At 45.6% G+C, this 26,555-nt stretch overlaps 1 protein-coding gene across 1 annotated transcript in view; it reads right to left on the reverse strand.

Annotated features, from left to right (window-relative positions):
• Nucleotides 1-5,525: 5,525 nt before the first annotated feature.
• MEI1 (meiotic double-stranded break formation protein 1) overlaps nucleotides 5,526-26,555 on the reverse strand; it is a 669,052-nt gene continuing 648,022 nt past the window's right edge. Inside the window, exons 28-29 of the mRNA XM_030213469.1 lie at nucleotides 9,909-9,990; nucleotides 5,526-5,686 (exon numbers count right to left, since the gene is read on the reverse strand). Of these exons, the coding sequence (XP_030069329.1) occupies nucleotides 5,526-5,686; nucleotides 9,909-9,990 (243 nt within the window). The remainder of the gene's footprint in view (nucleotides 5,687-9,908; nucleotides 9,991-26,555) is intronic.

Here is a 26,555-nt window from a genome sequence, read left to right on the forward strand (position 1 = left end):
AAAAACTGAAAAATCTAAAAATCTATAGTGCAGTGTGTAAAAAAAATTGTTTTAATTTTTTATATAATATGCTGATGGTGCTCAGTGACTTGGTAGCTTTCACTGGGCTGACTGGCAGTCCTGAAATATTTCATACCCAGCCTGACATCATAGCACCAGCGCTTCCCTCCTACCTATAATGCTAAACTATTGCTATTATCAACAGTTCTTATACAATGGCAGCCTCTATACAAGTAGAAGTCCCAAAAAGCATGTGAATACATAAACTTCCACGTAGGATGGGTTACTTATCTTGGTGCTGTGAGGGGGTAATAATTGGTTCAACCTAGTCCAGCTGGGGCCCCAGTCCAGTCCAGTCAATGACGTGCAGTAAAACATGATTTCGAAGAACGTTCCCTGTGTACATTGCCTTTTTAGTTCCCTACAAGGTAGCCCAGAAACATTTTTTTGATAATTAGTAGATTTTTTCATGATTTAGTTTTAAGATGGTTTATATGGTGTTTGATATATTGACTTAGTTTCAAAATAATGACGCCAGTTCAATTTATGATTTAAACTCTGTTTGTTTTAGAATTACGTTCCCTTGATGACGCTTCCAGCGAAACATGCCCGCATGTAGGGAACTAAAAAGGAAATGTACAAAGGGAGCATTCTTCGAAATCATGTTTTACTGCACGTCATTGACTGGACTGGACTGGGGCCCCAACTGGACTAGATTGAACCAACTGTTACAGCACCAAGATAAGTAACCCATCCTATGTGGAAGTTTATGTATTTACATGCTTTTTGGGACTTCTACCTGTATAGAGGCTGCCATTGTATTAGAACTGTTGATAATAACAATAGTTTAACATTATAGGTAGGCGGGAGGCGCTGGTGCTATGATGTCAGGTCAGGTATGAAATATTTCAGGACTGCCAGTCAGCTCAGTGAAAGATACTCAGTCACTGAGCACCATCAGCATATTATATAAAAAATATAAAAAAAATTGTACACACTGCACTATAGGTAATTTTTAGATTTTCAGTTTTTTATGGTTTTTTGAAAGCAAGATTATTTAAAATAATATATACCCCAGAGGAGTTGAGCAGTTAAAATTTAGTGCCAAGAAGTGCAGAGTGATGCATTTGGGGTGCAGAAAGCCAAAAGAGAGATACCGAATAGAAGGGGAGAGATTAGTAAGCTTGACTCAGGAGAGAGACCTTGGGGTGTTGGTGTCCGAGGATCTGAAGGTGAAGAAACAATGTGACAAGGCGACGGCTGTGGCCAGAAGGATGCTAGGCTGCATAGAGGGGTATAACCAGCAGAAGAAAGGAGGTGTTGATGCCCCTGTACAAATCATTGGTGAGATCCCACTTGGAGTATTGTGTTCAGTTTTGGAGGCCGTATCTTGCTAAAGATGTAAAAAGACTGGAAGCGGTGCAAAGAAAAGCTACAAAAATGGTATGGGATTTGTGCTGCAAACCGTATGAGGAAAGACTTGCTGACCTGAACATGTATACCTTGGAGGAAAGGAGAAACAGGGGTGACATGATACAGACGTTCAAATATTTGAAAGGTGTTAATCCGCAAACAAACCTTTTCCGGAGATGGGAAGGCAGTAGAACTAGAGGACATGAATTGAGGTTGAAGGGGGGGCAGACTCACCAGTAATGTCAGCAAGTATTTCTTCATGGAAAGGGTGGTAGATATGTGGAATGCCCTCCCATGGGAGGTGGTGGAGATGAAAACGGTAATTGAATTCAAACATTAATGGGATAAACACAAAAGAATCCTGTTTAGAAGAATGGATCTATGGAATCTTAGCGGAGATTGGGTGACGACGCCAGTAACTGGAGAGTAAAACCAGTGCTGGGTGGACCTGTACGATCTGCACCCTGATCCTGGCGGAATAGATATGGATGGGCTGGAGTGTAAATTTTAAGGGGCTTCAACGTTAACTTCAAAACCTTTAGTATAGGAACAATGCTGGGCAGACTTTTACAGTCTGGGCCCTGAGAAAGGCAGGGACAAATCAAACTCGAGTATACATAAAAAGTATTACATACTAAGTAAAATGAATTTATCTTGTTGGGCAGGCTGGATGGACCATTCAGGTCTTCATCTGCCGTCATTTACTATGATACTATCAGGCTTATTTTTGAAAGTGATCGCCGGCAATCTTCTGACATAAATCGGGAGATAGCCAGCGATCTCTCAAAAGCGGCGAAATCGGTATAATCGAAAGCGGCTTTTTTGACACCATTGCCACGCCGGCGAAAGTTCAAGGGGGCGTGTCGGCGGCATAGCGAAGGCGGGACATGGGCAAGCATGGGCGTGGCTACCAGATGGCCGGCTTTCGCAGATAATGGAAAAAAAAAGTGGCGTTAATCAGTATTTTGCCGGGTTTACTTGGTCCTTTTATTTTCACAACCAAGCCTCAAAAAGGTGCCCCAACTGACCAGATGACCACCGGAGGGAATGGGGGATGACCTCCCCGTAGTCCCCCAGTGGTCACCAACCCCCTCCCACACTAAAAAAATAAAAACCTTTTTTTACCAGCCTGTATGCCAGCCTGAAATGTCATACCCAGCTCCCTGACAGCAGTATGCAAGTCCCTGGAGCAGTTTTTAATGTGTGCAATGCACTTCAGGCAGCAGACCCAGGTCCATCCCCCCCTACCTGTTACACTTGTGGTGCTAAGTGTTGAGCCCTCCAAACCCCCCCAAAACCCACTGTACCCACATGTAGGTGCCCCCCTTCACCCATAAGGGCTATGGTAATGGTGTAGTGTTGTGGGGAGTGGGTTTGGGGGGGGGGATTTGGGGGGCTCAGCACCCAAGGTAAGGGAGTTATGCACCTGGGAGCTATTTGTGTATTTTTTAAACATTTTTAGAAGTGCCCCCTAGGGTGCCCGGTTGGTATCCTGGCATTTCAGGGGGACCAGTGCACTACAAATGCTGGCTCCTCCCATGACCAAATACCTTGGATTTCGCCGGGTTTGAGATGGCCTGCATTTTTTTCCATTATCACTGAAAAACAAAACCGGCGATCTCAAACCTGGCGAACTCTGGCATTTGGTCGGGCTAAACCATATTATCGAAAAAAAGATGGCCGGCCAGCTGTTGCGCCGCTGCCAAAATAGATCGCCGGCGATCTATTTTGCCAGTGACGTTCGATTATGCCCCCTCCACGTTACTAAGTCTTCCTATAGCAAACAACCTGAAGATCTTAGGAATTACCATAGATCGTGAGTTATCCTTTGACAAACAGGTAGCAAACACTACAAAGAAAATGTTCCACACAACGTGGAAACTCAAACAAAAAACTATTTTCCACGGTACGTTTTTTGCATTCTCGTCCAAACCATGGTCCTCGCCCATGCAGATTACTGCAATAGAATATATGCAGGATGCAAGGAATTAACATTGAAAAAAATTAAAAACTGAGCAAAACACAGCAAGACTTAAATATGGCAAAAACTGATTCGAAAGTGCAAGACCTCTACTCCAAAACCTACCGGCTACCTATTAAAACTTGAATATCCTTCAAGCTCTATACACTGGCCTACAGAATAATTTTTGGCTTCGACTCGGTTTACATGACTGACCTAATAATCCTATCACTACACAGTGCAACCAAGAGCGTGAGATCCTTTTCCTCCACTTCCCAAGATGCCAAGGCCTGAAATACAAAACCACTTACATAACAAGCTTTTCTTTGCACCAAAATCTGGAACTCCCTACTGAAAGACTTAAAATACATGAACAACTACCTACAATTCAGAAAACACCTGAAAGCCCACTTCTTTAAAAAAAAAAAAAAAAAAAACATTCCTCCCTGACATCACCACCTGGTCAACAGAGATTAGGACAACACTCCTTAATCACGAACTAGAATCTGATCTGAACTTGAAGTGACCTGAACCTGGCATAATCACACCACACGGCTTCTTAACATGTAACCAGTTTTCATTTAGTTAATTGTAAGCCACATTGAACCTATCACTAGGTTAGAAAATGTGGGGTACAAATGCAGTAAACAAATATATAACAATAAATATCTGGCACTCTGTGCAGGTTCCACTTCTTCATAATTAAAACTGGCATGTTTATTTTCTTTCTGTCTGTGCCAATTTTGGGGCACACTTTATAGAAGTCTGTCTGGCACAGACTTTACTTCCCAAACACTAGTTGCTGTGGAAGCCCACTCCAGCCTTGAACCTGATGTTGCCTCGCATAGCTCATGAAAGCACTGCTTCCGGTTTTGGCCAAGGCTCTGTACACTGTGCTGCCCTTCCTCTTCATCAGCTGAACCATCCATGGACTCACTGACTGCACTACGAATGGGGAAAACAGGCAGTGAAATCACCTCACTTCATGGTGCCTGAAGTTTTCGACAGCTTCTTTAATATCACTGTTTGTTTGACTTATACGCTCAGACTTGTGCTGTAAAACCAAGAAAATGTCTAGCTGGGAGTTCCAGATGCAAAAGGATTGACTCTTTTTAAGCAGGTAAGGGATAGGAGGTCAGCTTTACGTGGCCATCCGGGTGACTGATGTCACTTCCTCTCTGTTGAATATTTTAATTTGATTTTTGTGGTAATTTGGGTATAAGACTCTAGATGCACTGATATTGAATGAAATTGATCTAATTTCTAACAAGGTATTGTATTTTTGGGAGAAATTCTGCCTTATGATATGAAGTGAAAAACATGGGGATAGAGAAAGAGTGGGAGAGACAGATGCACCAGGGGTGTAGCCAGACAACAGATTTTGAGTGGGCCTAGGCAAGATGTGGGTGGGAACCAAGTGTTCTCCACACCACCACCACCACAAAAAAAATATCTAAGCTGGCAGGAAAACGCTTCTTTCCACCTTGGCAATCTGCAGAAGGCATGCGCTGAAAACTGAGCATGTGCAGGTTCCGGTATTGTTGAGAGTAGCATTTTTGTTATCATTAGGCGGAAGTCTTCAGTTGACAGAGCTTTGGATCCCCACCAGCTACCACTAAATGTGTGCTACTGTTGGGTGGGCCTGAGCCCTAAGTGGGTGGGCCCTGGCCCACCCAGGCCCACCCGTGGCTACACCACTGAGATGCACATGGGAAAAGGCAAGGGTGATAAAAAGCAAGAGAGAGAGAGAGAGAGAGAGAGAGACTAGTGAAGATAGGGTGAGAAAGAGAGAGACTGATAGCCATGTGATGAAAATGAGAAGTTGGTGAACACAGGAAGAGAGAAAGATTGGTTGACACAGAGTGGATAACTTAGAAAAAGGGTGGGGGACTGAGACAGAGATTGAGATACTGATACAGGCAGCACTGGAGGATTTAGGGAAAGACTAGCAAGAATGAGAAGAGACAGTAGGCCTTCTTTTTGGGGATAGGAGGAGGAGGTTTTTTGATGTGAATTCCTCCCGTCCTTCACTCCTCCAACATGAGGCTCTTTGCAACTGTGCTTTTTGGTTTTCGGACTTTTGGTATATTAAAGGTTGGCCACTCCAGATCCCTGGTATATGTGTTCATAATATAGGCAGAATGTTTGTTTGCTACAGACAGACATGGTCCTTCTTTCCATAATGGTTCTTCTGCTTGCTCACCAAAGTCATTAGTTTAAGGACTGCAGGTTGGAGAAAACCTATCTCCCCAGAGGAGCTCAGAAGCGTTAACAGCACCAACCGGTTCCAGGGTTGTGATGCCACATGCAAAGCTGAGAGAAGAAGCAAAGAAAAAATATTAGACAATGGTGTGGATACTTTGTTTTTAAAAATTATTATTATATTCATTCATTTATGTATTGGGATTTATTAACCACCTTTATGAAGAGATTCACCCAAGGCAGTGTACAGCAGGTACAGTTTAACATAAAACTTACAATTTTGTTAACAGCATAACAATAGTAAAATGACCAAATATAAACATAAATACAATCAATTAGCAAGTGTTCTAAAGTTGCAGTCTGAATAGTTTATGTGCCTACATTTAGGATATGGTCTCAAGATGTAGAGCTCATGTGTATCAGTAACCTCCAAAAGACAAACACAACAAATAAAATCAACAAGGGCAAATATATACTGAGAAATAATTAAAACCCTGCAGGCAGTGTTGTCCTTTATCAGTAAAATATACCTTGAACAGCTAAGGCACTTTAACTAGCCTTGGTTTCTCAATCCATCAAGCATATAAGTTTTTTTTTACATTATATTGTATTTTGAACTTAAACAATAATTATAATGACAAATGGCCAAATAATACATTTGATTAATGTTAACAATTTGTCTTCTAAAACAATGCAAAATACAAATAAACCCCTCTACAAATCAAATTATGGAAAAATGCATAAAATGAAGAGAACTGACACAGCACAGTAAAAAATTCTTTGAAAAAATTGAAGGCAGAGCAGAGAATTGGAAAGAATAACTAGATTTTGTAGAAAAACATCAGTTGATAATGAAATGAAAGGTTTCCACTGAGGACAGATATTGAAGTTCATCTATATTTGTTTGTTTACAATCATCTGGTCTGCTGCATAAGGCTGTAAATTCAGCATGCATCAAAGGATTTTGCCAGTTTTCTCCAGTTTCCTAACTACACATAAACCCCATCAGCAAGTGAGAATTAAAAGCTGGATAGAGTCTGAAATGGCAGATTACAGTTTTCCAGGTTCTCTCTAACAAATACTTAGAGGGGCATTTATTAAGGTGTAGTAAAAGATGGGTTTTTACCATATCTTAATTTTCGATGGGAGTGACTAACTAGCTCAGTACCACAGGTTAGTCATTTTAAGGTATATGACTAGCACAACTTGTTACCAACTTGCAAGTTGCACTATTCAAAGTGCCCAGGAACATTGGGTGCTAAGCCACAGCCCAGTGTTCCTGGGTGCTTCTTAAAGAGGCCAGCACAAATTCTGCAGCTGCCCCTACTCCCTTCCTCAATGCTCTCCTGCACATCCCTCACTCCTAATGCCCCCCAGTACATACTCTTTCCTGTTGTCCCCTTGCCCTGAAGACGCACCCTTCCACCATCCTATAGGCTCCCCTGGGTCTACCTTTTTGCTGGTGATATTATTATTTACTTAGTAATGCATACATTTGCATGCTTTGCATCTCATTACATACTGTGTAAGTAGTAGTAATAGTAACTTATTTCAATATGGATTACTGTAATATAATGCATGTTACTGCTCATTAACATGTGCTAAGGCCATAACACACCCTAATAACTACCCCCTTAATTACACCATCATGTAGTAGCATAATCATAAAATGAGACAGATTTTAATATAATCATCACATAATTGCATAAAGTATGACAAATGTGTGCCAGTGATATTTAATGTAATTATAGATAACTAGTATTAAAGGCCCGTTTCCGAAACAAATGAAACAGGCGCTAGCCAGGTTTTCCTCGAAGTGTGTATGTTTGAGAGAGAGTGTGTGTGTGAGAGTGACTGTGTGAGAGAAAGAGAGAGAGAGTGACTGTGTGATTGTGTGTCACAGAGAGATTGAGACTGGGTGCTTGTGTATCTGTGAGTGAGTGTGTGTGTTTCAGAATGACTGTGTGAGAGTGCGTATGTTGGACACAGTGAGTGTGAGAGTGTTCACACAGATACAGTGTGTGTGACAGAGAGAGAGTGTGGTTTTCCCCCGTCTCCCTACCCCCCTCCTACTCTTCCCTCCCCTCCCCCTCTCCCTTTCCCCCTTCCACCCCTGTCTGAGTTCCAGAAACCTCTCCCACTTATTTCCATCTGAGTTTGTGGACCCCCTCTGCCACCTCTTCCCATCCGTCCTCTCCCCTTGCCAGTCCGCCTCTCCCCCTTGGAAGGCTGCGTTTTGATTTGGGGGGGGGGGCTTGAAGTGGTATGCGACTTGTAAGGATGCTGCTCATACCGGGAGCTGGAGCATGGGCCTCAAAATTGTAATCTCCTTCCAGCGATGTTCGTCGTCTTCGTGCTGTTCAGGAAGTCAGCGCTTGTGCTGCTCATTCTCCTCCCTTGTCCCCATGCAGGTGTTCGTCATTATTCTGTCTCGCAAAGCGTTTGACGTCAGGTTACGTTGCATAGCAGCGGTTCGGCGATCCCTTGTCATCTGCTGGTAGCGATGCAATTCGTTGAGTGTTAGTGCTCCGTCCTCGACGTCATCACGTTTGACGCGAGGGCGGGGCAAACACTCATGGGCAAACTTCGATCTATACCACCACGGATTTAGAACGTTGGGACTTTTGGAGGCTTCATTAGAATGTTGGAAGTGCGTTTTATATAGAGAGATGTTTGTTATTTTACTCATTTGAGTGGTTGATGTGGTTATACAAGGGTCAAGTCTGTGCATGTTATTTTTATATAAACTGATTCACCCCCATCCACTACTGAGCCCACAGCAGTAAGTATTTTCTCTACATTCTGGCTTCTACAGGGAAGATATTCAGCAGCAGTATCTTGATAGTGGCTGCCACTGAATATCTAGCAAGCGCACGGGGATGCTGGTGCCATTTGGATTTTGTCAATATTCAGTCACTGTGGGGGTAATTCTCTATAGATCACCTAAAATTAGGCACTGGGATGTGGTGGTGATTCTCTATAGGTTGGCTAACGATAGGCACTGGGATGATGAGTGCTAAGTGCAAATTCTATATTGGCAATTGTGTGCGCAATCGCTGTTATTGAATACTAGTGCAAGTCTGCATTTATGCACCTAACTTTAGGTGCAAGCAGCTATGTAGCTCAATGGCTGATATAAAATACTTGCAACTAAATGTAGGCAGTTAGGCGTGTAAATGCCAGTATTGCAGAAGTTGTGTGCATAAGTTCTAGGCACACCCTTGACCTGACCATGCCCCTCCCAGGTCCACATGCTCTTGCAGTTCTGCGCTATGGATTTTGTGTGTGTAATTTGGTGAATACTGACTAAGGGCAGTTACATGTGTAACTACTAACTAATGTCAATTAGCACCAATTAACAAAATTTATAGCCAGTAATTGGTCATTAACACCAATTAACAACTAATTATTGAATTAAGTTATGCGCAAATCTTATAGTTGTGCACACAATTTATAGAATGCTTAGCACGCTATCTGCCATATTCTATATATTGTGCCTTAATTTCCTTGTGGAAATCTAAGAGTATTCTACAACATTGCACATAATTTAATAGGTTCACTAGCTAATCAGCGCTGTCAATTGGATGTTAACAAGCAATTATCAGCACTAATTGGCATTAAGATTTACACGCACATCTTGCTAAGCATATTTTGTAACATGGTGTGCATAAATTCTAAGTTGCATAGTTGAAAAGGGGGCATGTGCGTTGTTATAGAATACACCCACTCTGTGCTGAATTTAGGCATCGGGATTTACGCAAAGTAAAACATGGTGTAAATGGCCATGACTAAACTTGGTTGCATGGAGAGGTGCTCAGCGTATTCTATATACCTTGTGGAAATTTAAGTCTATTCTATACAATTTAGGCATATTTTAGGGAATACGCCTAGGCGTATTTTTTCCATGCGAAATTTTCAGGTATCATATATAGAATCTAGCCCTAGGCATACAATTTTGCATACAAATTTATAGAAATAGGGGCTATCTGCATAGCTTATCCAGATAGCACTTATGGCAGCTTTTTGCTGTCCTAAGTTACCCAGATAGTAACCTAGATGGTGGCACTGAAAATCACTGCTATCTGGATAACATATTTCTCTGCCCTGGCACTATCCCATACAGATAGTGACGTGTGGTCTCTAAAGATTCTCAACAGCACTATCCTGGACTGCCTTCCTTTTGATATTTGGATGAATCACAGTGAGTTGTGGAGTCCGAGTCCGTGTGCTTAGTGATGAAGTTCAAATAATACGTGTTGAGAATAAAGATGTGCAAGAAAAAGGGAATGCAACAGAAGACTGGCTAAACAAATTAGAAGTATCCAAGCGTTACCCATTTCCTTATTTCTGATGTGCAAGTATTCCAAAAGTGTCTCCAGGAATCCAGTCGAAGCTTCTGGAAGCAGAGAATCCTTCTATAACAACAAAAAGAAGCCATAATTGTTAAAGGTATCACAATCCTGCTATGTAGAGAGGGTGTGGCCAATTACACTGTCTGCCCAAGCAGCCTAGAAATGCAATCAGAGAGCTACCTTTCCCAGACATGCAGACTATTTGTCAATTTTGTATTTTTGCAGTTGTATGATTTTAGATAACACATTAGGAATTGTATTTGTATAATCAGTAACCATTCTTTCAGCTCTTCTACAGCAGATTGTAAAGACAAACATTTTCCTCCATCTGTTGAATGTCTAACAATGAATCTCCTGAGGCTGAAGGATCAATTTTATCATCTTGAAACTGAAAATACAAGGATACATTTTCTGTGATGTATATAACAGAGTTGCCTATATAATTTCATGCACGCAAGACACATGCAGAAGTTGCCTGTAAAGATCAGGATGATGAACTGGTGCACTAATTCAGTGGCAATGGCGTACAGTGCCATGTGGCACAACCTAGGCTGAATTCCTGAGCTTGGTTTTCTGCTCCTTGGGACTCTGTTCATAATCCCTGAGGGTAATGAGTCACAGTCACTGTGTAATGGTGACACCAAGGGGCTGTATTTTGGGCCCATGATTTCAGAGTTTCAAGAGAAGAGCTGAAGTGACCGCCACCAGAAACACAACTTTCCAGCTTAAAAATTTCAGATGACAGGAATCCAGAGGCTGAAAAGGAACTTTCATCAGCTGGGTGAGAACCACATTGAGATTCCATGACACAGTGGGAGGTTTGGTAGGGGGCTTTGTTAACAACAAACCTCTCTTGCAGGGGTGTAGCCAGACTTCGGTGGGAGGGGGGTCCCGAGCTTGAGGTGAGGGGGCACATTTTAGCCCCCCCACCCCCGGTGCCACCGACCCCCGCCACTTTTGACCGCCCCCCCCCCAGCACCACTGCTGCCACCACTTTTTTGACCCTCTCCCCGGCATCCCTCCCCTTTCGACCCCCCTTCCCGCCGCCGCCATCAGGTACCTGTGCTGGCGGGGGTCCCCAACCCCCGCAAGCCGAAGTCCTCTTCAGCACTGCTCTCCGGGCCGGCGCGTTGCTGCTGCAGCTGATGTGGAAGGATTCTGTTTCTGTGTGACACAGAAACAGAATCCTTTCACATCAGCTGCTGCAGCAATGCGCCGGCCCAGAGACCAGAGCTGAAGAGGACTTCGGCTGGCAGGGGTTGGAGACCCCTGCCAGCACAGGTACCTGACGGCGGTGGCAGGGGAGGGTTGGCGGCGGTGGAAAAGTGGGGGGGGGGGGGTCGAAATGGTCGGCGGCGGTGGGGGGGGGGGGGCAGGGCCAAATCTGGGGATCCATGCCCCTGTGGCCCCACGTAGCTACGCCCCTGCTGTCATAAAGTGAACATCTAAAGGCTTACAGAGATGGACTTGCCTCCTACACATTGATGATAAGTGCCAATTGCACTGGTGAATACTTACAGAGTTGTTTTTTTTTTACCAGACTCAGAGGGGTACAGAAGGCATTCAAGCAGTTTTTGTGTAGGGCAAGGGAAAGGATCTTAAGCCTTGCCCTCACACCAGATGGCAAACCTCCTACATAAGTACATAAGTAATGCCACACTGGGAAAAGACCAAGGGTCCATCGAGCCCAGCATCCTGTCCCCGACAGCGGCCAATCCAGGCCAAGGGCACCTGGCAAGCTTCCTAAACGTACAAACATTCTATACATGTTATTCCTGGAAGTAACACCTCTTAGTAGAATCTTTCCTGGAAGCCAGAAAAATACAGGAGACACCCTCAGGCAAGCCCAGGGTTTCAAGTTCTACATTCTCAATATCCAAGCTGTGGGGTTCATAGATTGGAGGTTGGGATGCAGAAGAGAACCCTTGTTCTGCGTGATAAGGGTTGGAAAACAGTCCAATCTCCACGGATTTTCAGTGGACAACTCCAGAAGAAGAGGAAACCAGATCTGCCTCGGTCAGTAAGAAGTGATCAAGATCATGGTTCCTTGATCCTGCTTGAGTTTCAGCAGTCTTCTCTATGAGAGGTATTAGAGGATACACATACAAAAGTCCTTCCCCCCAATGTAGAAGAAAGGCATCTGATGCTAGCCTATTGTGACCTAAGCCTGAAGCAGAACTGAAGGGCCTTGTTGTTCAGATAAGTGGCAAAGAGATCCAAGAGGGAGTGCCCCAATCTCGGAAGATCTTGTAGGCTACACCCATGTTGAGAGACCACTCATGCAGTTGCAATACCCTGCTCAGTCAGTCCACCAGGCAGTTGTGTTTGCCGGGTAAATACGTGGCACCGAGGTCCATTACGTGAAGCAGAATCCATTGCCACATGTTGACTGCTTCTTGACACAAGGAGAAGGAGCCCATACCCCCCCCCCCCTGCTTGTTGATATAGAACATTGCAACCTGGTTCTCTATTTGAATGAGTACAATTTGATTCTGCAGTTGATCTCTGAAAGCCTTTAGAGCATTCCAAATGGCCCAAATCTCAAGAAGGTTGATGTGGAATCAGACCTCCTTAGCAGACCACATTCCTTGAGTGTGAAGCCCATCTACATGAGCTCCCCATCCCTGGTTCGATACATCCATTGTCAACATCTTCTGAGGTGGTGGAATTTGGAATGGATGTCCCAGGGTCAAACTGGACCTGATTGTCCACCAGAGAATGAGCCAACTCCAAGGTAATGTGAATAACGTTCATTAGGTTCCCTGTCACCTGAGACCACTGGGCTGCACTCAAGAGGAAAAGTGCTATGGGTGTGACATGCACTGTGGAGACTGTTTGGCCCATCAGTCTCAACATGTGCAAAGCTGAAACCTGCATCACTAAGGTATCCATCCTCACCTGGGGAAGAAAGGCCCGATTTTGCAAAGTGCCTAGCAGGACTCCTATGTACTCCAATTGGCGAACTGGTTGGAGATGGGACGGGATAATTGATGGCAATCCCCAATAGCTCCAACACCTGAATAGTCATCCGCATTGACTCTGATAATCTGTCCTGCGATGTGCTCTTGACCAGCCAATTATCTAGATAGGGAAAGGACATACACTCCCAGTCTGTGTAGATACACTGCTACTACCACCAGACACTTGGTAAACACTCTGGGAGCAGAAACAAGGCTGATACTGGTAGTGGTGTTTCTCTAGTCGGAATCTGGAGGTATCCTGTGATTGGGAAGCATCAAAATGTGGGTATAGGCACCTTTTAATTCCAGAGAGCACAGTCAATCATTTTCCTGAATTAGAGGGAGAAGGATGCCCAGGGAAATCATCCTGAACTTTTCTGTGATCAGGAATTTGTTCAGGGCCTTTAGGTCTAGGATGGGCCAGAATCCTCCTGATTTCTTGGTCACAATGAAGTACCTGGAATAGAATTCCTTCCCTTCTTCCCCTGGTGGTATGGGTTCGACCATATTCGCCTGGAAAAGGACGGCGATTTCCTCTACAAGTACCTGCTTATGCTGAGAGCTTATGAAAGATGCTCTCGGTGGGCAATTTGGTGGTCTCTGATGTCAATTCAGAGTGCAACCAACACGGACTATTTGAAGAACCCACGGGTTGGAGATTACAAGGGGTCATCTGTGATGATAAAAATTCAGCCTCCCCCCTACCGGATGGTTACTTTGAGTGCAGCTTGAGTGCAGCTCGGCTCTGTTGGAGCCAGTCAAAAGCCTGTGCCCTGCTTTGATTGGGGAGTCGGCTGGGGCTTCTGGGTGCAGGGCTGGTGAGCCCTGGAATGCTGGGGCTGGGTTGCCTGAATTGAGCAGGCGGGAGGTGGGAACCTACATCTCTGTGAGTAATAGGGTCGCCGTCTCTAGGCCCGCTTGAAAATCTTGTTGAATAAAACACAGATGAAGGATGCTGAGACAGAGTGGAGATGGTGACTGTATGTTTTTTTTAATGAGGTCAGCAACCTCCTCCATCTTTTCTCCAAACATATTGCACGTCCGCTAACCTCTTGAACCACAAGTTCAAGGTCGGAGACACACAGCCATGAGAATATGTACATCCCCACACCCATGCCAGAGAGTCTTGATGCAACATCAAAAGAGTCATAGGCTTACCTGGCCAGAAAACAATGACTCAGAAAATGTCTCCTACCAACCTTCTTATCCTCCATGTTCTTCTCAACTTCTCCTTTATCGCCCCACCTCCTTACCTAACCCTATCCTTTCTCTCACACCTCTTCTATCCCATTTACTCCTTGTTCATTTGTCCTGTGTAGCTGGGTCCCCCTTCCAGGACCCAGCCAGGCTTGACCCTGCTTAGCTTCCTTCATCACACGACTGTTGCCTCGCTCCACACCACCTTGGCCTGATCTGGGAGCTCAGCGCCAGACCCCCTGAGAGCTTGCAGGACTTCCTCCTCTCTCTATTGTTTCCACAGAGGCTCAATCAAGGCAAAACGTTTATAGAATAAAAAAATTTTCTTGCTTCCATTCAGCATAGACACAAAAGGAAAACACCTTACTCCCAGGTTAAGGTTTGCTGCCAAAGTCTCATTCAGGGTTTAAATAGTCCATGTAACTTCACTCCTTTTAACCAAAATTACTTCTCTTGGGAACAAAGCATATCCAGAAAGGAAACCCAGCAGCTCTGTCTTGTGTAGCCCCAGCACTTTCCAGTATCAAACAGTTTATACAGCTTTTCCTGCTCCATCTAACAGCACAGATAAACAGCACTTCTCCCACCTTGTTCATGCTGGGGTTTGAATTGTACTCAGCTCCTGTCTCTTCCTGAGGCCAGCACCTGTCCCCTCTTTAGCAGAGACCTCCCCCAGTGCCTCAGCCTCTCTCCTCCGGTCTTCCACCACTGTCTCCAAGGAGCCGCCAGCCACTCCCTCACAATACCTTTCCTCGTTTGGGCCAAAGCCCCAATCTCCATCGGCTCCTCCCCTAGTCCTTCAGCAACCTCCATTTTAACCTCATCCCCAGCTTCCTCCGCCCCCAACCTCTCCAGCTGGCCCTCATTACCTTCCTCAGAAACCATTTCCCAATCTTCTATCTCCTCCCCTAACTCCTGCACAGCCGGGTGGGGAAGAGAGGGGTATTCTGGGAATGGTAGTTCCCCCCCTTCTTCCTTAACCCTGCTAGCCTTTCAGCCTCCGGTAGTCCGGCTTTCTGCATGCCGGAGTGGTGAGTATAAAATCTGCCTGCTGGGGTTCCCCTGCTCTCTGCACCCCCTTTCCTCGTGACTTCCGTGATCCCTTCTCACCTGCCTGCTCACACCTGTCACATACCTCCTTGTTGATTCTGATACTACAGATTGTATTCTCTTGTTACTATGTAAGCCGCATTGAGCCTGCGATAAGTGGGAAAACGCGGGATACAAATGTAATAAATAAATGTCTACATCTGTTTGTTGGTCAATTGGTGAAGCTCTGCAGCCTGCTTTAGTGGGAGAGAATTTGCCAGACTGAGTATACTGTTTACTAGAGACTCCAAATATAGACCCACGTAGAGCTGATAGGACTGGATGCGGGCAACAAGTATCAAGGCCTGAAAAGTCTTCCTCCCAAATGAATCCAAGATCCAGGCCTCTTGTCCCAGAGGTGCTGAGGCATGAGACCGAAAACTCTTGGCCCGTTTGAGAATGGATTCGACCACTATGGAGTGGTACAGCAATTGTACCCTCTTGAATCCAGGAGCATTTTGGATATTATACTGCGTATCCACTTTCTTAGGTGTGACCTATACTGTGAGAGGAGATGCCCAGTTCTTCAACAGTGCACCCTGGGCTCCTTGTCCATCTCCAACTTAAATGGGACAGCCACAGCCATCTCTTTGACAAAACCAATGAAAGAGAGCGCCTCAGTTGGTGATTTCAGATTCTCTTGAGGAGAAGGGTCAGGTGCTATTCCACACGATTCCTCCTCCAAGAAGTAATGTGGATCCTCATCTGACTCTCATAAGCAGTCCCAGACTGTTCAGCATAGATGTAACTGAGTGAATCTGCACCAACCTCAGCCTAGTGGAACGATGTCCACACCCTGAAGAGCCTTGAGGCATAGTCCTACTCTCTGACTCTGGAGAAGCTTTCTCCCCCGATGTCAAGAGTGTGCATCGACATCAAAGTCAACATCCTGCGAGATGCTGGCATCAAAAATCTCTGCATCATTATTGATGGAGGCTCAGAGGGGGCCTGAGGGTGTTCCGCTGGTGGAACCATTGTCGTCGATGCCTAAGCAGTGTGCCCCTGCAGTAATTGTGCCAGCTCCTCTCTCAGCATGTTCTGGAACCGCTTATCGAAGGCAGGCATCAGCAAAGGAATGGGAGCCAGGAGAGGCAGCCTGAGAAGGTATCAGTGCCAAACTGGTAGCGGGGACCTGCGCACAGGCACCTCTTCCAAGGAGGCAGATGAGCACTCCTCCCAGTGCCAATGTTTCTCAAGTATCGAGAGATCCGATGTCCCGGTACAGTGCGCTGAGGAAGACTGGTGCGTATGCTTCTTGGGCTTCCCCTGATGCATAGGGTCCTGGTCCCCCGTTGCTGTAGAGGATGACACCAAATCCAGGTGTGCCCTTGATATCGGGTCTGATGCTGACTGGTCCCGGAGCCTGCTATCAGCGCCCAATGTAGAGACAGGTAGAAGTCTGAGCAGCCATGAAGGTCAGTGCTTCCAGTGCCAAAGTTGATGTATCGGCCTTTGAGAAGCCATAAAGCTGCTCCTGTTGAACCTTCCACACCCACTGAGTTCTCACATGCATTTGCAAACAGAAAGAACAAGCAGAAGGGTCATGGTCAGGTCCAAGGCACCCAATGCACTATGAGTGTGGTTTCACTGGGCACACCTCATGAAGCCACTGGGGGTCTTCCGAGAAGCTGAAAAAAGAATTGCAGCTAAATTAAATTCCTCAATCTTGAACTCTCAAAATGGGGCATCATTTTGGGGCTAGGGCTGCAGCCTAAACCGCACAGCCACACCTGAAAAAATAAAGAAAGCTTGAAGAGCTAAAAAAAAACCAAATAAAATAAGAAGGGTCAAACACACAGCATGAGGGAGAGAACACAAGAACATGTCCTCTCAAGTTTTGCTGAAAAACGAAAACTGGGGTACCTGTGCTCATGTGTCAGGGGGGAAGGCACCCACACATATGCAGTGGGACACTGCTAGAAGCTTTTATGTTACTCACTAGTCAGCATCTGCACCAGGCTCTGTCGAATGACGTCACCCAGATGTGAGAAAATATAGGAATAACAACTCGACCCCTAAACGTTAGAATTTTAGAACATCGATCTAACATTAGAAGGATAGTTCATAAAGAACTCTTAGTAGAGCACTGTCTAGAGAAAAAGCATAATTTTGAAGATTTAGAATGCTTTGCAATAGACAGACTGGACATTCTGAGAAGAGGTGGCAATCGCAAACTGTTATTGCAAAGGAAGGAAGCTAAGTGGATTTTTAATTTAAAAACAATTGAACCACAGGGTTTGAACAGCTCTGTAGACTGGTATATCTTTTATTAGCTAACAACCAGTTAATCTCATTAACAATTATATAGGCTTTCCATACGTCACCCTTTAAGAATTTATAGGAGGAGCCTATTTAAACTCTGATGTTCAGCGTGTGATGTTGCAGCACCATTTTGTAACCTAGAACGCATTTTTTGTAAGCAAGTGAACTAGCGAGTTGTTTTGGCTTGTGTATTCATTTTCTTTAGCCTTATTTTTTAAATTTTGTTTAATTTGTGAATTTTACTTCTCCAGACTCTCGGCACTACCATTCAGCATTTGTTCCTGAGGAAGCCTTTTGCTGGGGTGAAACGGTGGCCCCGTTGAATGCAAAAGTGATGGTGCTGGATTAAGAAAACGAGAATTAAGCTAAGTGCAGCTCTTTTCATGATGTGTTCATGCCAGTAATTATTATCAATTGCAATTGCTGAGACAAGTAGATAACAACTTTGTAATATTGAAGTGAATTTTGTTTAATCTTTAAAAGCATAATTTTAATAAAATCAAAAAAATCTCTTTGGAGTTTTTACAGCCCAGTGATAGAAATCAAGCGCCATTTACACATATATTTACTTTGTGTAATAGCGTTCAAAACCACTGGCAATTTGCCTTTGGTTTCTGAGGGCTTTTCTCCAAATGATGAATTAAAGCACAGCTTTTTTTGAACGATACTAGCTAGATTTTGTATCTTTCAGTATTAGATTACCTTTTGTTAACTCTAGCAGATACTGCAGTTTGTTTGTTCTTCGGTCAAGAATACCTGTCTGTATGAAGACAGAGTAAGTGCTCTTTTCAAACTGCTTCTCCTCTCTTCTTTAACCTCTTGGTCATTGACAGATGCAGATCCAACACATACATATGCATATGCCACACATTCAATATAGAAACATGCATAACACAGACAGACACAACAACACACATAAACACAACACTAATATACATACCACAGACAAACTGATAATACTGTTAGACACCCCACCAGTCTCTCTCATTCATCCCACCTTGCTCTCACCCAGTTTCTCACACTCTCAACCCTCATCCCATCCCCAGGAGTCTTCCTTTCCCAATCCCCCATCTCAACTCTGTCTCATGTCCCCTGTCCCCAGTAGTATTTCTCTCTCACTCAACCCTCTTGTCTCTTCCAGTCTGAATTCACACCCCGTGAATTAGCCAGTGACCCTCTATCTCCCAGGAATCCCCTTACCTACGTAGCCAGTGAGCTTGACATACCTCCCTTTCACATCTACTACTGTTGCTGCTGCTGCTGCCACTACTACTCCTCTGAGAAGTACCATGGGTCCTCATCTGAATTCCCATGAATTCTCCTCATTGGTGTCAGCCAGGAACTCCTCATGGGAGAGCTGACACCAAGACCTCCTCAATGAGGAGGAACCATGTCCCCAAGAGGGATGTCAAGGTGTCAGCTCCAGTCTTGACTCCAGCGAAGCTTTCTCTACTGACATTGAGGGGGTGCTGGGTAGCAGTCGAAGCTGAGGCTGTAAGTGGCACTGGCATTGGAGACGCCACTGCAGGCTGATGGCCATGTGGGGCAGAAACCAGAGACATGGCAGGTGCAAGTACCCTAGACGCCAATGCAATCTGTTTCACAGTAACAAATGCTAAGTAGTAGTAACATAGTAACATAGTAGATGATGGCAGATAAAGACCTGTATGGTCCATCCAGTCTGCCCAACAAGATAAACTCATTACATATGGTATGTGATACTTCATATGTATACCTGGTCTTGATTTGTCCTTGCCATTTTCAGGGCATAGACCGTAGAAGTCTGCCTAGATTGTCCTTGTTCTAAAATTTCTGAAGTTAACATTGAAGCCCCCTGAAAAGCTCCACTCCAGCTCATACAAATTATTCAGCCATGATCAGGGCACAGACCACAGAAATCTGCCCAGCATTGGCCTTGTTCTCCAACTTCTGAAGCTGAATCTGTCCAACCACGATCATAACCTCACAAACTACCTTACCAATCCTTCTAATTATTATAGTCCACCTTCCTATCCTGCCTAACACCTTCCTTTTCTCTTCTCTTACTTAATCTCTATACAATACTAAGTGTGTCTGATATCATGGAAGGACTATGTCATAACAAACTCTGTAAGTCACATTGAGCCTGCAAATAGGTGGGAAAATGTGGGATACAAATGCAATAAATAAAAATAAAATAAAAGCACAGACCATAGAAGTTTGCCCAGTACTGGTTTTGTTTCCCAATTACAGGTGTTGCTTCCTAATCTCTGCTAGGCTTCTTTGGATCCATTCCTTCTAAACAGGATTTCTTTGTGTTTATCTCACACATTTTTTAATTCTGTTACCGTTTTCATCTCCACCACCTCCCACGGGAGGGCATTCCAGGTATCTACCTCCTTCTCCGTGAAAAAATACTTCCGGACATTATTCCTGAGTCTGCCCCCTTTCATCCTCAATTCATGTCCTCTAGTTCTAGCACCTTCCCATCTCTGGAAAAGGTTTGTTTGCGGATCAATATCTTTCAAATATTTGAATGTCTGTATCATATTACCCCGTTTCTCCTTTCCTCCATGGTATGCATGTGCTTAGGGAGCAAGGCCTGGAGGCGCTCATTAAGGGCCAACATCGGGAAAGGCTGGGGCACTGGTGCAGGGACAGGCTGCTGAACTTGTTGGGTCGAAGCAGATGCCTGGTACTGACTGCCCTAGAGACCCACGAATCGGCAACTCTTAGATGGAAGGGGAGCGGTATTCTTAGTGCTGACGCTTCTTGGGTACCAGGGAATCCCTCAGTTCTGCAGAGCTCCCAGCACCATGCGTTGAGGGCGAACAATGCTGATGCCGACCTTGGGGTCGGGTACAATGCTGACACAGAGGCCAGTGTCGAGAAGGGTGGAGACCCACTCAATGCAGGTCATTCCCAGTGTCCAAGGGTCTTAAAGCCATACGGACCAATGCATCCAATGCCGAGGCTTCAAACCTGGCTCCAAAAATTTTCTCTCTCTGAGCCTCGCTGGCTAACTGGATTCTTTTCTTCATATGCAGGCTGTGAGCACTTCCCACACCACTTGGCTGTGCTTCGCCTCCCCCAGGCCTAGGCACAACTCCACGCCAGGTTCTCTAGGTAACACTTGATTACTTGGCAATTCAAACAGTAGCAAACAAGTTAGATAACTTCCTGTATTTTATTGTGAGCAGTCTCTTCCCACGCTTACAGTTCCAACTTTGCAACAGAAAAGAAAAACAAACTCTTTTCCACCGGGCATGAACACAGCCCTCAGCCCCACAGCCCAAGTCCTTTAATCCCGGGGCAAAAAGTTCCAACAAAGTTCCAACACTTTACCCAGCAAGAAAAAAAAGCTTTCTCAAAAAGTTCCCCAAAGTTCATTCACAAAAGTTCCCCAAAGTTCATTCACAAAAAAGGTTCTGCTTAGCGCTTCCAACTCAAGCCATCCAAACCCTCCCCTCAAAGCAACCTGAGGAAAGGGGAACCCCTCCCATTCATACTAGCCAATAACTCCTGGTATCCTCCCCAAGGGTCACGCTAGAGCCCAGGGCCAGGCAGAAGCTACCTCTCCCGGGAACCCGCTCAGATACTTCTCTGGGCTTTCCTCTCAATGTATTGAAGGAACTGGTTCATCAAGGTTGCTAGCAGACCCTTAGACTGCCCCCTTTTTACCTGGGCTAAAGCAGAAATATTCATGGGCTCTACCCCCGTCCCTTCACCAACCTCTTTGGCCTCTGCAATCACCTCCTCTGGCAGCCACTCCATAGGGTCTATCTGTCTTTTTCCCCTCTCCAGCTGTTCCCCATCTTTATTCTGAGCTTGCTCAAAGGCTTCCTGTTCCTCTCCCCTGGGAACCTGAGACTTGTAGTCTGGTTCACCTTCTCAAAGGGAGTCTAGTGGCCTCCTCTGGGAGTCTGGGGCATTGCAACGCTGGTTAGCCTTTCTAGAGCAGTGATGGCGAACCTTTCAGAGACTGAGTGCCCAAACAGCAACCCAAAATCTAATTATTTATCGCAAAGTGCCATTCCCCCCTTATCCCCCGTCCCCCTCATCCCCCTCCCTCCCAGTTCAACAGGATCCCCCCTCCCTCTGAGTTCCACAGGGTCCCCTCTCCCTCCCAGTTCCAGGGCCAGGGTCCCCCCTCCCCTCTCCCTGCCTCCCACCCAGTTCCAAACAAAAGCTTTTCCTGAGCAGCCCGCCCTCCCTCCGTCCGAGTACCAGGGCCCTCTCCGAAATTTAAAAGTCATACCTGGTCAGGGTTAAGGCAGCGTCGGCAGCAGCAGCAGCAGCAGTGAAAAGCATGCTGACACTGCGCGCCTTCAGCCTTCCCTTCTGTCTCTCAAGCTCTCTGGTCCCGCCCTTGCGGAAACAGGAAATGAGGGCGGGACCAGAGCTTGAGAGACAGAAGGGAAGGCTGAAGGTGCGCCGAGTCAGCACGCTTTTCACTACTGCTGCTGCTGCCGACGCCTTAACCCCGACCAGGTATGACTTTTACATTTCGTAGGTGGGCCCTGGTGCTTGGAGGGCGGGGGGCTGGAACTGGCTGAGGCGACGGTGCGTGTGCCAACAGAGAGGGCTCTGCGTGCCCTCTCTGGCATGCGTGCCATAGGTTCGTCATCACTGTTCTAGAGTATTCAGGTGATCCTTCCCGAGGATGCTGGGATTGGTAGTCCCTCCATAGTTCCCACCTACGTCTGCCTCTCCAGCCCCCCCCCCCCCCCCCCCCCCCCCCCGGTCTGGAGTTTCGGTTCCTAGATCTGCCCAGTCCTTCACGTGTCACAAGACACAGAACACAGTTAGAAGGGATATGTTCAAGCCCCAAACACTGGAGACACCAAGAAAGGGTGTCTTTGCCAGAGATGGTCCTATTGCACTGGCTACAGCACCTAAAGGCACTGGGAACCTTCAATGACATGGAAGAAAAAACAGCTATGGCTAAATCAAAAGACTCAATGGTGCTGAAAAAGGGGCAAAGCACCAGAGAAAAATCAAGGGAAGAACCTGACTGCGGTTCAAACCCAAGTATGGCCTACTGAGCACAGTACAAAGAAAACAAGCTTAAAACAGGGAAAAATAAACTAAAACATAAGGGGAGAGGAAGAAAAATATCCTGAATGAGCTACAGGGTAGAAAAAAAACAAAAAAAGAGACTAGGAAGGCACTAAAAAAAGCTCTGTGAAAACCGAACTGGCAGCTATGAGGAGCGGAGAAAAACACATGTCCTCTCCTCACCGTGGAAAAAAATAGAACTGTTGGACCTGTGCTCTTGCAGTGGGTGGGAAGGCACTCATGCATACGCATGAAGCAAGACTCACATTCCAAAGAGCTCTGTAAAGCTTGTTACAAACTCCGGATCAGTCAAAACAGACCACATTACCCACATTTGAGAATTATAGGCCTGCTTATCCTCAGAGAAGAGGAACTACAATATAAAAATAAGAAAAGTAAAACAATCAGACAAGTAAAGAGCAGGCAGACAATAACAACTCTCAAATACCTTGTGCTGGGGCATGCCAAAACCAATGCTAAGTATCTACAACCACCGTAAGCCTCCTCAGAAAGAGGACCTGGCAGAACCTCGCAGTGATCATTAGGGGTCCTTTTACAAAGGCACACTGAAAAATGGCTTGCGGTAGTGCAGGCGCGGGTTTTGGGAGTGCACTGATCCATTTTTCAGCGCACCTGTAAAAAAAGGCCTTTTTAAAATTTTTGCCGAAAATGGACATGTGGCAAAATCAAAATTGCTGCGCGTCCATCTTGGGTCTGAGACCTTACCACCAGCCATCGACCTAGCGGTAAAGTCTCATGTGGTAACCAGGTGGTAATGTCCTATGCACGTCAAATGCCACTTGGTGCGTGTCCAATACGAGCATCCAAAAAGAAAAATTAATTTTTCAGATGCTTGTATTGGACGTGCGCCAAAAATTAAATTACCACAAGAGCCACATGGTAGCCAGGTGGTAATTCCATTTTGGCATAACTTGAGCACGCGTAGAAGCTTATGCGGCTTAGTAAAAGGACCCCTAATTGTTCTTAAAACTCATATAGGAGAGTAAGAGATCATATGTTTGGACAGGTATGAAGGAGTTCCCTGACAAAAGGCTCAAAAGGCCACCAAAAGATGTTTGTATTGAATACGGCACTTAACTGGCTATCCAATGATGGTTGACTAATGCAGATGTAACATGATCATTCTTACGGAGGTGGCAGAGGAGATGGACAAACATATTCTGAAGTGTCTAGAGCTGATAAAGCAGAGCTTTAGAAATACCTAAGTATATTGAATTACAATAATCCAACCCGATTAAAATAATGCCAGAAGCAGAGAATGAAAAGTATCATGGTCAAAAAAAGAATGAATGGAGTGTAACTGCTGCAAAACACAAAAACCAGACTTACATAGAGAAGAAACCTGGGGATCAAATGTAAGACGAGAGTCAAGGAGAACACCTAAGTAATGAAAATTGCACACAGAGTAATAATAGAACTCCCTGTTTTCTCCGTTTTGAGTTGCTTTATGAGGGGATACTCCATAGAAACCTGGATGTAGTCTGGAGACTTGGAAAGAGAATCAAAACCCGGGGCTCTGGTGGACTGTATCCTTTCAATGCAAGATTGACTGAGAAAAGCCAGAGATCCTATCAGGCTGAATCTGCAGAAAGTTCAAGCTACACAAGCATGAGAATACAACTTCTCTGTGATCCTTTGACACTATTTCCATCATCAGAGAGTAAGCTACTGTTTTGTTGGCAGGCCCTTAAGAAATCATCAAAAAAAGCAATGCATGCGAACTACAAAGTGGCCGAACTGGACAAGTGGGTAAAGGCCCATATTTTCCCGGTTTCGGGCGGGAAGACGACCGCGCATGCGCGATGCGCATCGGCGCGCGAGGGCTAGCAAAGGCTTTTGCTAGTGAAGATTCTGATTGGAGGGGCTGCCGTGGACGTCACCCATCAGTGAGAACAAGCAGCCTGCTTGTCCTCGGAGAAAAAGAGTTATCCCCTAATTAGTAATTGTGTGTATTTAGTGCCAGATTTCAGTTGTGGGTGCCCATAGGCAAAGAGGGAGGGAATGGTCATCTCACCTCATCATCTTCGCCTGGAGCCTACCTTTTATAGTTCCCTCTTACCTCTGAGCTATACTTATATCCCCCACAGAAGCATCCATTAAGCAACACTCCAGTATGAGACCTTCCAGCATTCTTTCACTGACAAGCCCTGTGATGCCTTGCCCTCTCTGGCATGGGCTTCTTGTCACCAGGGAAACCCATGCAAAGGGCAGGGCATCACAAGGTCTGTCAGTATTTGAATGCTGGAAGGTCTTACACTGGAGTATTCTGGCTGCTGCAGGGATCTAAGGTACAAACGCATCAAAGGCCCAGATCAAGATAAGGCAATGATCTGGTGCCTATCAAAATTTGGTGTGGGAGGCAGTTGCCCATATTGCCTATACCTAAATCTGGACCTGTGTTCATTCAATCTGTGTCCCTGCATATTTCATAAAATACATAAATGCATTGTAACTCTGCCTCCATTCCACCGAAACTACTTCTCCAGGAATGTCTATACACATTCTGTGTAGAAATATGTTCAATCTTATGGCACATGTACTTTTTTACATGCATATACCATCTGCAATTTTACAGGCTTTACATGTGGAAAATGTGGAGGGGCATAATTGAACGGAAACGCCTATCTCCATGGGCGTTTATCTCCGAGAATGGGTCCGTGAAGGGGTGGGCCGAACCGTATTTTCAAAAAAATGGACGTTTTTGAGCTGGGCGTTTGTTTTTTTTAGCGATAATGGAAACTAAAAATGCCCAGCTCAAAAACATCCTAATCCGAGCCATTTGGTCATGGGAGGGGCCACGATTCGTAGTACACTCGCCCCATGACATGCCAGAACACCAACTGGGCACCCTAGAGGTCAGTGCGGTGGACTTCAGACAACGCTCTCACATGCATAGCTCCCTTACCACGGGTGCTGAGCCCACAACCCCCCTCCCCCAAAACCCACTACCCACAAATGTACAACACTACCATAGCTCTTAGGGGTGAAGGGGGCACCTACATGTGGGTACAGTGGGTTTTGGAGGCCTTCCATTTACCAGCACAAGTGTTACAGGTAGGGGGGGATGGGCCTGGGTCCACCTGGCTGAAGTGCACTGCGGTACCCACTAAAAGTGCTCCATGGACCTGCATACACGCAGGCCTCTAGGACTTGTTGCTGCTGTATAACATTGGCACACCAGTTGACACCTGAAGGCTAATCTCTCCGAAAACATCCTTTATTGGAATAACTGCGTTTACTCACAGTTAACTGCAGAGGTTGTGCCCCACTGGCAACGAATCTCCCTGGTACTGAGATTAGCAGTAGGTCAGAGCTGGCAGAATGCTGTACAATGCCCTCTTTCAGCCACATTCAAGGTAAGAACTAAGTTCTGTAACGTGGCTAACACAGGAAAGGGAACTAAAACTGGCTTACAAAAATGGCCACTACCGCATGGACTACAACAGGAAACACAACAGGGCACACTCTGACCCAGTAGGCAGGGGGAAAAGCACCATGGGAGAAGAGCCTACCAACATCGTGAGACTGTAACACAAGGTAATGAAATCACGGAGACCAATACCCTACACCCACCACAATGCAATGCTGATGTGACCCTGTAGTACACCCGAGAGCCACATCTGACCCAGGGAAAGGCTGTGAGAGGATCGAACACATTCTGCTGTCATGGAGGTGGGTACGGCATTTGAGGCTGGCATACAGGCTGGAAAAAAGTTTTTAAAGTGGGTTTTTTTTGGTGGGAGGGAGTTCGTGACCACTGGGGGAGTCCGGGGAGGTGATCCCCGATTCCCTCCAGTGGTCATCTGGTCAGTTGGGGCACTTTTTTGGGACCTGTTCGTGAAAAAAAAGGGTCCAAAAAAAGTGACCCAAAATCGCGGTAAACGCCTTTTTTTTCGATTATCAGCTAAAGACGCCCATCTCTCCTTGGCCGATAACCACGCCCCAGTTCCGCCTTCACCACGCCTCCGACATGCACCCGTCAACTTTACCCGTTTCTGCGACGGATTGCAGTTGGAAACGCCCAAAATGGGCTTCCGATTATACCGATTTGGGCGCCCACGG

The sequence above is a fragment of the Microcaecilia unicolor genome, chromosome 1 (assembly GCF_901765095.1).
Source record: "Microcaecilia unicolor chromosome 1, aMicUni1.1, whole genome shotgun sequence".
Lineage (NCBI taxonomy): Eukaryota > Metazoa > Chordata > Amphibia > Gymnophiona > Siphonopidae > Microcaecilia > Microcaecilia unicolor.